We start from the raw sequence: 13653 nt of genomic DNA on the forward strand, positions 1-13653 counted from the left end.
AAAATACTGATAAATACCCCAATGTTTATAGCAGCATTATCAACAATAGCAAAATTAAGGAAAGAGCCCAAATATCCATTGACTGATGAACGGATAAAGATGATGGAATATTATTCAGCCATCAAAAAGAATGGAGTCTTGCCATTTGCAATGACATGGATGGAGCCAGAGTATATTATGTTAAGTGAAATAAGTCAGAGGAAGAAAAAAACTATATGATTTCATTCATATGTGGAATTTAAGAAACAAAACAGATGGACACAGGGGAAGGTAAAAAAAAAAAAAAAGAAAGAAAGGGAAACAAACCATAAGAGACTCTTAACTATAAAGAACAAACTGAGGGTTGATGGAGGGAAGGTGGGTAGGGGATGGGTACTAAAGAGGGCACTTGTGATGGGCACTGGGTGTTATATGTAAGTGATGAGTCACTAAATTCTACTTCTGAAACCAATATTACACCGTACAATAACTAACTAGAATTTAATTAAAATCCTGAAAAAAAAACTGAATTTGTATCTTTTAAAAAAGAATTTAATTAGGTGTAACTGAAAAGAACATTCTAAAAGAACTAAGTATTATATCTTTCACACTTTTTAACACTCCAAGCAAGTTTAGGATTTATATTTATAATTGTTCTTATCTATATGCATGCTAATCAATTATAGAGTTAAATAAAGATTTCATCCCAAAAGATCAAGTGATTTCAGAGTCAACTCAGTGCTTTTGTTAAAATTCTCCCATAGAGTTTCCACAGCTTCTGGTAATCTGTGGCCATCTCCAGAACACACCTTCCAAGTCCAGTGCACTAGCACAAGTACCAGAGTTGTAGAGATGGGACACCAAGATGGTCATGATATCTTTTCTATTGATTCTTTTATAGCTCTGCAGATACTGGGCTTCATTGAGAAAGGGTAAGCTTTTTCCTCCAAAAGAGGTTATATTAGGTGAGTTCCTGGGAGTTCAACATGAACACTCTCTCCGTTTCTCATTTCTCCTTTTCTAGCCCAGACCCAGGCTGATTTAATTTCCCCTTCACACAAACTAAGGAGAGGAGCTGAGTAGTACAGCTTACATGAGGATTTATGAATTTTGGGTGAAGGCATGGACTATCAATCCTCCTACCCTGTTTTTCCTCTTATTTTCTGTCTGTTCTCCTTGAGGTTTGTGTGGAGGACAGATGCCATGAGACTAGTGGTTGGAGAAATTGTGTCAGATTTGGTGATGGTGATAGAGGAAGAAAACAGCTGTTAGAATTAGTGCAGCACATGAACTTTGTCAAAGAGAATGACATCAACTTAATAACATTTAAAGGCATGAGAGAACATAGTAAACCTTGAAAGACCTTGCCCTTGAGGTCTTATCTGATGGCAAGGAAAACAAAGTAATAAAAAAGTAAATCACAGGAAATGAGATGTCTTGAGACAACAGGGCAAGGTGAAGATATTTCACAAATGTAAGTTATTCTTATCCCTCCAGTGTTGGGCATAATGAAAGGAAAATGAGTAATCAATAGAATAATGGATTTAAAGTCAGAAAACTTTGTTTCCAGTCCTGGCTCTAATACTCAACAACTGGGTGATACTGGTAAAGTAACCTCACCTCACTATTCCTTAATTTGCTCATTTTGTGAAAGGGTGGTGACACCTGCCTAGCCATCTCCCAAGACTGTCATGTATGTAAAACAGCAACAACAAAACAAAACAAGCAAAAAGGAATGAGTGTCTTTGGAACACTGTAAAATGCCATGCAACTGTTAACTGTTTATTATAATTATTCTCTAAGGTGGCCAGAGCGTATTAGTCTCAGTAACCAATGGAAGTTTCAATGGTATTGGGAAGAACTGTCTAGCAAAACATTTTTGATTCTTGTGTGAAACGAAACAGCGATACCATTTTTATAAGTCCGGTTATGAAAATAACTGTGCTGGAACATGGAAATAAACTTCTACAAATAGACACTGGTTGGAAATGGACTCAGACTCTAGAGGTATATATCTCTACATCTATCTATCTATCATCTCTCTACCTATCTACCTCTAGAGGTGTGTATATAGATAGATGATAAATAGATAGATATCTCTAGAGGTATATATCATCAGGTGGCAGGATTTATTTATCTTCTACCATTTGGAAGAATATTAAAGAACAAGGTGATCAATGGAGAAAAAGAATTTGGGAACAAAATAAATTTTGGATCAGTGTCAGCTCCTTTAATAGCTGTGTGATTCTGGGCAAATTATGCACCTCCTCTGACTCTTCAGTTTTCTCACCTATAAAATGAATATAATAATATAATACAATGAGTATAGTAATATTTAAGTTGCAAGGTCAGATTATATTGTTAGGTAACATAAAGTGCCTAGTGCAGAGCCTGGTCCAGTGGCAGGCACTCAATGAATATGAGCTATTATAATCTCACTTTGCCCAGTTCCTCTCATAGTCTATATACTTGTTTACCTATATTTTCCCTATTCCATTTCTTTCTTGAATCGTCTGTCCCATAGCCTCCCTGTATTTACCAGACTAACCTGCACATAGGACTCCTTTAAAATGTTTATTTAAACTCCATATTTCCTTCATTATGTCTACCTGGTCATAATAAAATCACTCATTCTTCATCTTGTGTTAGAATCACTTTATTGCTCCTGTAAAGATACCCTATTCAATTTATTGTGTGAATACTTAGGATGCCTCACACACCTGCTGACCCCAGAAGTAATCATAAACATGGAACAACATAGAACCACGGGAAAAAAATAAAACAGAAATGAGAATAGGAAGAGTTAAAGGGAATTTTAAATAGAAATGACCATCCTAAGATTTAATGTTGTATAATACATTCATTTTCATTTTTATATATAGACAATTTTCAGGATAGAAATTTACTTCTTATGACTAATAAAATAAATATAATTGTTGGTACCCTATTGAGGAAATCAGAGAGCCTTTCTAATTTCCTTATTCCGTTTCTTGAGAGTATGACAGAAACAAAATATTCAATGACAAATACTACTTTTTGTTTTCCTGGATGGAAAAAACTAACCCTGAACGGCTGTGTCTGAAGATTATCTGTAACTTTTTAGTATGTTGTGTGCATACGCATGAATGTGACTCAACTTCTCTCTCTTCAGTAATTCCAGCCTTTTCTCCCCTTCTCTTTAAAAGGATGGTTGCCCTTCTTGTCCTAGTGAAATCCTCTTTGTCTAGTTAAATGTAACTTCCTCTGGGAATTCTGACATTACCTTTGGGCGCTCCCTCCCCACCCCAACACCAAGTAGAAATAGTTTATCTTTCTCCTGTGTGTCACAACATCTTGTGTATATCATCAGGCTCCTTAGCAATTAAGGTCTCTACCCTCTACATACTTCCAAGACATAGCACGATGTCTGGAATATAGCAGTCCTTTCCTGTATGAATTTTGACTGAAGGCAGTAGATGATTGAGCCTGTCTTTCCCTTATTTCCTATCGATCTTAAAGTTTGCAGTGTGTGACAATGTGGTGCTATTTTAAGAGTTGGGGAAGTTGGTCAGAATTGGGGATGGTGTTGGAGGAAAGACAACCATTTCGCTTCCCTTTTTCATCTTCCTTGTGTTGTTATTATTTTTAATTAGATCACAGAAATTTCCATTTCAATCTTTAGAAAGATATTCTGTCAGCATTGAGTTAGAAAAGGATGAATTTGGAATAATTCTTAAACATCACACAGCACTGTGCAACAGCCTCTGTCTACTTTCTCCAGCAAAATCTTAAGGCTTTTTAAAAAAAGACATTGTCTTTATCTTTCCATGGTGACTTATGAGGCATGTTTAGGAAAATTTTATTTTAAAGGTCAGAGATTCCAATAGAGCCAGCCAAAATTTTGTGAAGTTTATAGAATGATTAATTTCTGGAGTCCTTCATTTTCCAGCCCTTTAATTTGTGCAATCACATTGAATGTTCAAAGTATATACTCCTTTTTAAAGTCTTTCAAATACTCTCTGCCGAGTCACAACTGGCAATTCATAAATAGAAGTGATTAACATTCCCCGCCACAAAGATCCTTGAAGGAAACTAAAACCAAAAATGGCATCTTTGTTGAATCCAATTTGCTTACATTTTAACACACATAACTCCACTTAACTGGCCATCACAGCAAAAGCCACAACACACACACACACACATACACACACACACACACAGAGCAGCATGGAGCTAACCACACAACTCAACAGACAATGCAGACAAACTTGAGTATAAACCAAGATTTTTCTACCTCTTTTCATAACAGGTTAGTGCTGGCCCTCAGTGTTGGTGTACAGTTTTTATGGCATGGGAAAATAGGGATGTTTCTGCCCTATAAAAATAAATGTGTTGAAGGCTTTAGTTTGAGCTCACACAACGTCAGAAAGTTCCAAAGGCACTGGCACAATACAAAAAAAAAAAAAAAAAAAGAATCCCACAAACAAATATATCACCAAAATATCACCAAAACACATGGCAAGATACTAAGAAAACAGTGGTAGGAAAACTACTGGTTTCCTGGATGATTTATGCAACAGTTTTCAACACCTTCCTGAAAAATAAAGCATAAGAGAGGCATGCTGGTGGGTCTTTGGTGGGGCATATCTTGTCACCGACCACCATTCATACCAAGTCTTTGGCTTTAAACTGCTCATTAGGTCATTTTCTCCCTGCAGAAGTAAAAAGCACAGAACCCTTATTGTTCTTTATCTTTTAAGCTTTAGGGAAGGCTAAGAGAAAGAGCATGTAGAAACGCATGCACTATCTTTAAGAAAGAAAGGGATACATGGAATAAAAATAAAAATACAAAAAATATCATTTCTTCATTTTATATGTCATAATATACACTTCTTTCCAAACCTTAGTTTGATACGTGTGGTTTTTCATGGATGACATCTTTACTCTAGAAAGAGTTGGGACAGAAAGATAAGCAGGAAGCACAAAGTTCTGAATTTGAATAAAGACAATACTTTCGTTGTTACATCAAAGGATGCAAGGTGAGAGATGGGGTTAGAAATTGGGAAACTTTCTGAATTGGACTTAATGATTTGTAATTCCTCAAAAAAACAAAACTTACCACATTCTGTGCAAATTTCTCAAAAGATGTTCTGCGATCCATTGAGTGTTCCGACTTACATGAGTGGGGTGGGATGGGGCAAAGGGAACTAGGGAACATAAATAAAAAGAAAGCAAAGAAAACAGAGTGGAGAAAGACAGGATGATGAAATGATGCAACAGCAAATCCATGTTCTAAATCAAGGGACCAGGAAGGTAGGAGAGCTGCCAAAGAAGGACGCTAGACACAGGGCACAGGCTCTGTTTTTATTAGTACTTTTATTTTTTAACACCAAAACTCTTCCTGTGCAAACAAAATGGTATGGTTTCAAGCAAAATAAAATGACACTAAAATGAAGTAGATATGTAAAGGTTTTACGCTGACATGTGTAAATCCTACATATTTGAAAATCTCGTGGAATATTTTCTGAATTTTCTCATAATTTTCTGTCAGGACTAGATTTCTATCGATTACATCAATTCTGTAGAGCACTTGTGTCCAACAGAACTTTCTGAAAAGATGTGAACTTCATTCTATGTTGTCCAATATTTCAGAAGCCTTATGCTGTGGCCATTGAGCACTTGAACTCTGGCTAGCATTTTATGTACTTGTAACTAATTTAAATTTAAATGTAAACAACCCCATGTGGCTAGTGCAGCTGCATTGGGCACCTGCAAAGACAGGGTACCTGCAAAGACAGGGTACCTGCAAAGACAGGGTATCTGCTTCCTGCAAAGACAGGGTATCTGCAGAGGCCATGGACTTTGAAAACTCCCATTAGCCTAGATGACAGTCATCAATCACACAAAATTACAATTTAATCTCAAAATTTCAAGAAGTTATAGACTATTTTAACATTAAAAAATAATGAATAGTGTTGATTTTTATATTCAGATTTTCCATACTCTGCTTTATTGTTTACACTGATTATAAACATTAATTGAATAATGAGGTCTATTGCAGCTCTTCCAAAATGTGTTTGGCTACCTTCTTAGGTATGTAAAATTTATCCTAGGGATACTAAGTAATCCAGGATAAATATCAAATTAAAATATTCTGAAGCGAACATTACTACATTTTGACAACTTTCATTGAAAAATATGAGTCTATATTTAGTTATGGGGTATGTGGCCAAAAACACACTTGAGCTTACTGGAAAGAGAAACCCCTCTTCAAGTTTTTGACTTAATGATGTTCTTTCCTTTTCACTATTGTAATTTTTATTTCCTTAAACTAGACATACAGAAGACTAACATGAAACACGAAAACAGCTTCTTAAAAAACGTTGTAAAGCATGAACATCTGCAGAAACAAACAAAACGAAAAAGAAAATAAGCAATCACCAAACAAAAACACCTTAAATGGCCCTTATAAAATGCAAAGGTTTGGGGAAGGTCTTGGAGTGTGTTCACTTACCATTTGTCCAATACCCTGGGCTCAGCAGAAGGAACTACTCCATATAATTACAACTGAGAACCAGATCGAAAAAGGTCACAAAGAACCAATACCTTTTTCTTTGCCTGTAGAAGCTCTTGATAGGCACTGGATCTTATAAAACGTGGGTATGAATCACTTTTCATCAATTTGTAAATGTGCTCCTAAAAAGAAATAATGATTGAAGTGCTTCTTTATTATTTCTCAGGGAAAATCAAATACTGTGATAAGAATATAGGATATGGCCCAAAAACAAATCTGGAAGCAGCTAAAATTAATAATATAAGGTTGATGAAAATACTTGGTGTTTACAGGACATCTAAATCTTCAAATTTATTATTTTATTCATGGGTCAATATTTGAACTGGTTTGAGAGCTACAGAGGAGGCAAATCACATCCAGTCCTTTAAAAAAATGGAATTCAGTTAATGGAATGTCATGAAGTGATTTCAAATCAAGTGGTTGATTTATATAGGTCATTTGAGAATATAAATCTGCTATCTCTTAAAATTATTCCAGGCCAAAAGTGAATGATATGAAGTCAAGATCAAGTAATCATCCTAGATACCTTTGGCATCTACATATACTTGGGAGGATGCAGACTGCCAGGATGAATCATCTCTTCAGTGCAAATTATGTGGAAAATTGTCATCCATATCCACTCTGGGCCAGAGCACAAGTCCAAAAATAAGTTTTGTGATATTTAATTGCTAAATCTCTCAGTTTGTATGTTTTTTTAAAAAACTCCTTTAGTGACAGATTAGGTAAATATTTAATAGTTTAATCCTAATCAGTCTGCTGCATTCTATCTTGATAATGAATATTGGTAGGCAAAGAAGTCAAGGAAAAAAAAATATATTCATACAATTCACAGCTGGCCCAATCTAGGGAGATTCTGCTCTGGCCCACTGCAGCTCAATGGAGCATAAATACTCCATCCTTTTAATCTAGTGAAATACCAGTTAGATGCAGAGAGTATCCTCGATGTCCCAATCTCTTTCTGTTTGCGGAGAATATATATTTTAAGAAATGATGCTGTTTCCCTGGTCTCAAACATACCTGCAATAACTAGAGTTAGTCTTGCCCAATATCTAGCCCAAGGCTCATCTCCAAGAGTATGGTACATTAGGGACCCTATCAGAATATGCTGTTGGAAAAGTGGGGTGATGTCTTCCTTTGGAGTCAAGCATTTTGGGATTCAGATCTTATTGTGCTCAAGACCTGCCACCTATGAACATACACATTTAGGCTGATTTATCCACCCTTCTGAGTCTTGGTGTTCTAATCTGTAAAATAAGGTTGTTGTGAGAATTAAAGGGATGATATATGTTTAGCAAAGAAGGGGGGTATGCATAGTAAGTGCTCAGATCTACTTGAATATATGCCAGGCACACATCCAGTGCTTGCCTGTATTAATTTAATCCTCACAAAACCTCAATGAGGTTGGGAACCATTATTATACCCATTATTATGTCCATATGTGTCTTAAATAATGCTAGGAATTTCTATTACTATATTTTTGAAGTGAGGTTAAAACCCCAGCAAAAACTGGAGTTAAATATCTGAACTTAACTGAAAAAGAAGCCCAGGGTCAGGTGGTAACATTTCCTATAGAAAATTATGCCTTTTCATTTTATTGAAGACCTATTAAGCAAGAATATTTTTGATGCCACAGATAACAAAGAAATGTTCCTTTTAAGACTTTAGGAAGGTTATTCCAAACATTTTACACATTGTTGGCTCTAGAAAAATGCTTGAAATTTTATCTTGAACTGAAAGAAAGATAAATCAGCGAGAAGTAGAAGTGAGTAGAATTTCCATCCTGCTCACTCTCATGTGTCCCTGTAATTATTTCCACATAGAAGACCATGGCAGAGCCAGAGAGAATGGGTATCTGGTTAGCTGTTTCAACCTGTGTTCGTTTTCTATACCATGGCTGGTTTCTTTAAACCAAAGCCAGGAGAAATGTACTTTCCACTGAAAATACTAATAAGGAAGGGCGTGTGTGTGTCTTATTCTTCATCTTCTATATTTTATTTAGTAATGTGGTTATCTGAAAAACAAGATACTTTCTAGAACTAATATTCTTCTCTAGAAGAGGTTTGAAAAATTAAGAAGTATGCATGTTCCGACTTAAAAGCCAATTTCAGCACATCATCAGGAAAACAATATCCTCTCATTTCAAGTTAATTTTTCTTCTTGAGCACAATTTTTTTAAGAGAAAGTAGAAATTCAGATTGTGTCTAAGGAGGCAATTATGTCCAGTTTGAAAAAGAAACCACTAAGAAAATTAATAACAACATAAATTTGTCTTAGGAAAATTAAATCTTAATATAAATTTCTTTTTTTCTCTTCACAGATTAAAAAGTTAAGTTGGATTATTCATACATGCCTAAATCTATTATTTCATTGTATCATCAAAGAACTGGCTTGAGTGTGATGTAACTTTAAGCTACTTCAGTTTAGTTCTGACTAGTCACAATAATGAATAATTTAGGAGTGTCAGAATCTTAGAATCTCCACATTGGAAGACACCTTAAGATTTCAAATATGTGCTACTGAGGTGGGGTCATCATTAGATAAGTGTTTTCTCATATACTGGGTGACAAAGTAGAAAATGAAGTAAAAGTGTTCAATATTTCAACTATTCCCCTTCAAGAAATTTTCACATAAAAACTTTCAAATTTATAAGACATTCCCAGAATTCTAGAAACTGTTCATTTTAACGTGTCTCTGTTTTCTTTTAAGTCAGTTGGAGTTATTTTACATACGGTTACCTAAATTGAAAATATTAAGCCTGGCTGCCAATTAAAGGAAAATAAAGCAAAACTATCTCAAATGCCAACTTCCTGGGAACACATTTGTGAGCTCGCATACTCTGAGGCCCACCCACATACCAACCTGAGCATCTTCGAATGTGTATCGTCCAGGCTCCTTCACATTCTGTGTGGTTTTGTCATAGCTCTTAGAATCCAAGTTAATGGCACTGGGGGCTCCTGGAGCCAGAAATTCTTGCCATATTTCCTGAACTCGGGAAGGGACTTCTCTAATAGGCCTTTTCTTCAGGTCCTCCACTGCTAGCCAGAATCTATGCAAAATGAGACACCAAGCAATAACTGTGATACCTCATAATCTGTGAATTCTTATAATATTGACTGACCATACCATTCACAATAATGCATAATAATGAGCTCCTCTTTTTCTGAGGGCTTCCAATATATGGCCTTTTCTTTTTCCATTAGTTGTATTCAAAGATAACAAAGTTTTCAAAAGGAAATATTGGAAAACAATCTCTTTTAAGTGTTTGTTGTTGAAAGCAGATCTCCCAGAGCCCCGATTCTTTACACTTTAATTTTTAGTAGAGCAAAATAGCACTGCTAAAGAACCATTTATTAGAAAGGAAGAGGAGTTTGAAAGGAATTACAGTGAGTGACATAGAGCATCTGCTTGGGGGATAAAGTAGGGCATTATACTGTATTCTTTGGATCTTTTGTCCATTTGAGCAATGAGGGTTGGAATGGAGAGGATTTTCTGCTCTACCTGGCAAGGGAATTACAGTGAAGCTTTACTGGAATTAAAAGAGGACTGGACACAAGATCAGAAAAGGCCCTAGATGGAGAAATTGGGGCAAGTAACTAATTTTAGTCTATTTAATTCAGAGAGTTATGGAATGACAGAAGCAACAAGCTTTCACATGCCATTGTTTTAAAGGTTTAAATTTGCAGAGGCATTATAGCAATTCAGAAGCTCTGAAAAAACAAATACATACTTACTTCTAAAAATATAAATATTTTTTATATACTTCTACATAGAATATTTATACTGTAAGGAAAGAACACCAGAACCTATTTTGGTCGATAAGAGCAAATAACAAGGTCATTTCTTTAAATTTTGCTCTATGTTATATGTTTTGGTTAGAACTAGAAATAATGTTGAAAAGATGAATATGTATATCATTATAATTTGTTAAAATGAAAAAAATATGAAAAAGGAACTACTAGGTCTATGTTATCCTCAACATGGACCATTATCGCTCTAACGGCAGATGTAGTCATGCATGAAATGGGCAAATGGCCACAAAGACGGTCACTATAGGCTATAGAGTCTTAAGAGGTATATGACAGACAAGCAGAACCTTCAAAATTACTAAGTTTTAACTTGGGCATTAATGAAAGGTCAGAAATAAGCAATAAAACAGTGGAACTAGAGTTAGAATAGCAAATACTACTCAATCTAGTGAGTTTCCAGTTTCTAGAGATCATTTTCCTGTACATATATGTAACAGTAGGTTTACTGTTGTTTACTACATATATGTAACAGTAGATTTAGACAATGCCTTACAGATGAAACTACCATTACTGCTTTCAGAAGGGAAGGCTCAAGACCACTTCCTCCAAAAACAAGAGATTTGGACACTGTGCAATTTTGTTTCTTAAAAAGATTTTATTTATTTGTTTGACAGAGAGAGACAGTGAGAGAGGGAACACAAGCAGGGGAAGTGGGAGAGGGAGAGAAGCAGGCTTCCCTGTGAGCAGGGAGCCCGATGCGGGGCTCGATCCCAGGACCCTGGAATCATGACGTGAGCCGAAGGCAGACGCTTAATGACTGAGCTACCCAGGCGCCCCTGGACACTGTGCAATTTAATAGGAATGCCATGTGCCATCTGAGGGAGCATAAATGTTGTAATCAATGCTCATTCAAGTTCATTCCAGCATGCTTTTAACACCTTAATCAAAAGAATTTTTCTGTCCTCAAAGAACTACTAGAGAAAAAGATACACCATTCAAAAGGCTGCCTAATATTAGGAAGCCCAGGAGGGACTCCTGAGGAATAGCACAAACGACACAGTGTGGGAGTGCAGAGCAAGAAAGAGCCTTCTGCTGGGCAAGCACTGGGCTGGAAAAGGGAGTTCTAGGAAAGCTGTTATAGATGCAGTGATATCTTAATGAATTTGAAAGTACAGAAATTAATAAAGGGTTGAGGAGGTATTAATAACAACATCTACACTAATATATAAGTGCAGGCACTGCTCTAAATGGTTTAGCTCTATTAACTCATGCAGTCCCTACAATTCTAGACTATGTGCTATTATTTCCCCCATTTTCAAGAAACGGCAACTGAAGATACGGAGATTAAGTCACTTATTTAAGGTTGCCCACTCTGAGTGTCATAAGTAGGATGAGTTTCATAGCTAGGGTTTGCCCCTGGATAATTCGCAGAAGATGACCTGCTTCACCTGAACACTCAGATGGCATTTGACCACTCCCTCAAATATCTCCCTAAGAGCATCATCACCTTCCTTATTCTTGACCTTACTGTAGGTGCTATAATAAGTTAGTAGAATGGAAAGGATTCTGGTAAAATCCCATCCCCCTTAATATATGGTAGGTGGAACATGAAGAAGTGTTTTAATGTCTTTGAGTCTTAAGTTTTTCATCAGTAAAATGGGATGATAATGTCTATCTCAATTGGTTTCCGTTAGATTAAATAAGATAAATAATGTAAAAGGCACTTTTGAGTGCCTGACATATTTTTAGACACTCAACAACAAAACTCATGTTACTATGTTTACTTAGTACTTTTGGTATGCTACGTGCTTTACCTGAAAAAGGAATGAGCAAAAACACACCAGTGGATAGCAGAGGTTATATCTGAGGAAGAAGTAGTCATCAATAAGCAGTATTTCTTGACTTTTTTTTCTGTCTTAACACTTGAAGAAAATGCTCATATGAGTGTCTCAGTGTGTAAAGAGCAGGTGCTTAAAGGCTGCTGCTTGATAAGATGCACTGAGACTTATTTAAGCTCAATTAGCCCTGCCAGTGAACTGGACTGTTCTGTTTCCCTTAATCTATTACACCAGATACCTAAGCGGAAGAAATGGGGCACAGATTTGGGGAGCAATGGAATGTAGCCTGTATCGGTTTATAGAAAGTCATGAGCGATTTACTAGCCAATGTGACTTGGACAAGATGATTACCTTCCCTCAGACATATTTTGCTTATCTGAAAATGGGGCAAGAATGTTTACACTTCATTTTTGTTGTTATGATTAGGTGTGTGATAATCAGAAATAGTAAACACAAAATATAGCATGGCATACTTACAGCAGTAGTGGATATAATTATAATATAATGTACATATAAAATATGTCATATTTCTTATACGAAATGACTTAGCTCGAAAATTAGCATAGCATAGAATTATTGAGTTAAGATATGGTTCAGGCTTGAACCAAGGAATCAGCAGTCATTCAATTCATCCTTGAAACAGAGTTTGCACCTACTCTTTCCTTTGTCCAAAGCTTCTTCCCTCTTCCTTTTAGTGGATGGGGAGGTAGAATTTCAGCCTGGTTATCTCTTGACAACCAGGTCATAGCCTAAAGCCATTTCCCCTGTGATGCCTTTGCTGACCTCCAGCTCTGGGTTAACTATCCGTCTATACTTCTCTGATCTAAATAACCACCATTTTGTGTTGTGATCTCTTTTCTTCTCTGTATCCACCACTAGAATCATTTTTATTTGGTTAGGTGACCCTGGTGAAGCTTATTACTTGTTTATTTCTTCATCATGATACCAAGGATGTCAGCACTTATTTAAAAACTTAGAGAATTAGAGGAAATTCTACCTCCCCATCCTCTAAAAGGCCAAAAAATATTCTTTATCTCTGCTCTATTTTTTAATGCATTCTTATACTCAATAATTGATGATGTGGCCTCAATGTAAAAAAGAATCCTTAGCAACTGTAGATCTTGTAATAACCCTGTCAAAAAGGGTTCCCATAAACTTGAAAGAATAGGAAGCTACATCCCAACAATTCATGACAAGTACACATATATAATAACATTCCTCCAGGTTCCATCTGTGGTTATCTTGCTTAAACCACAGGACATCTGTCAAAGTTCTACATTATTTCTGAATGGTTTGGTATTGGTATCTGTTAAATCATCTGACAAGAATGTGACAATGCCTGGAGCTGTATGTACTGTTCCAATGAAAATAAATGAATGCTGAGACCTTTCTGTAAATGAATTTCACAGGACTGCATAAGTCATGGGAAAGTAAATTAGGGTATCAGGTTTCAAAAGAATAATGAATGAAAGAGTTCATGGAAAAACATTTTTATGTAGTGGAAAGTTATCACTCACTTCAGTGATCTTAAACAGAG

The 13653-nt window shown here is 36.0% G+C and overlaps 1 protein-coding gene across 14 annotated transcripts in view; it reads right to left on the reverse strand.

Annotated features, from left to right (window-relative positions):
• The window catches only part of RGS7 (regulator of G protein signaling 7), a 556606-nt gene that overhangs the window by 15030 nt on the left and 527923 nt on the right, over window positions 1-13653 (reverse strand). For 8 of the 14 annotated variants that reach the window (XM_027611453.2, XM_027611452.2, XM_027611450.2 and 5 more), the window contains 4 exons: window positions 9392-9578; window positions 6565-6654; window positions 4630-4670; window positions 4253-4333 (listed from right to left, as the gene is read on the reverse strand). In XM_027611453.2, coding sequence (XP_027467254.2) covers window positions 4282-4333; window positions 4630-4670; window positions 6565-6654; window positions 9392-9578 — 370 coding nt within the window. In that variant the 3' untranslated portion in view covers window positions 4253-4281. Of the gene's footprint in view, window positions 1-4252; window positions 4334-4629; window positions 4671-4730; window positions 6359-6472; window positions 6655-9391; window positions 9579-13653 lie in introns of those variants that run through there. The other 6 variants (XM_027611447.2, XM_035722243.1, XM_035722244.1 and 3 more) reach the window with 4 other exon arrangements.

Source organism: Zalophus californianus, chromosome 10 (genome assembly GCF_009762305.2).
Source record: "Zalophus californianus isolate mZalCal1 chromosome 10, mZalCal1.pri.v2, whole genome shotgun sequence".
Taxonomy (NCBI): Eukaryota; Metazoa; Chordata; class Mammalia; order Carnivora; family Otariidae; genus Zalophus; species Zalophus californianus.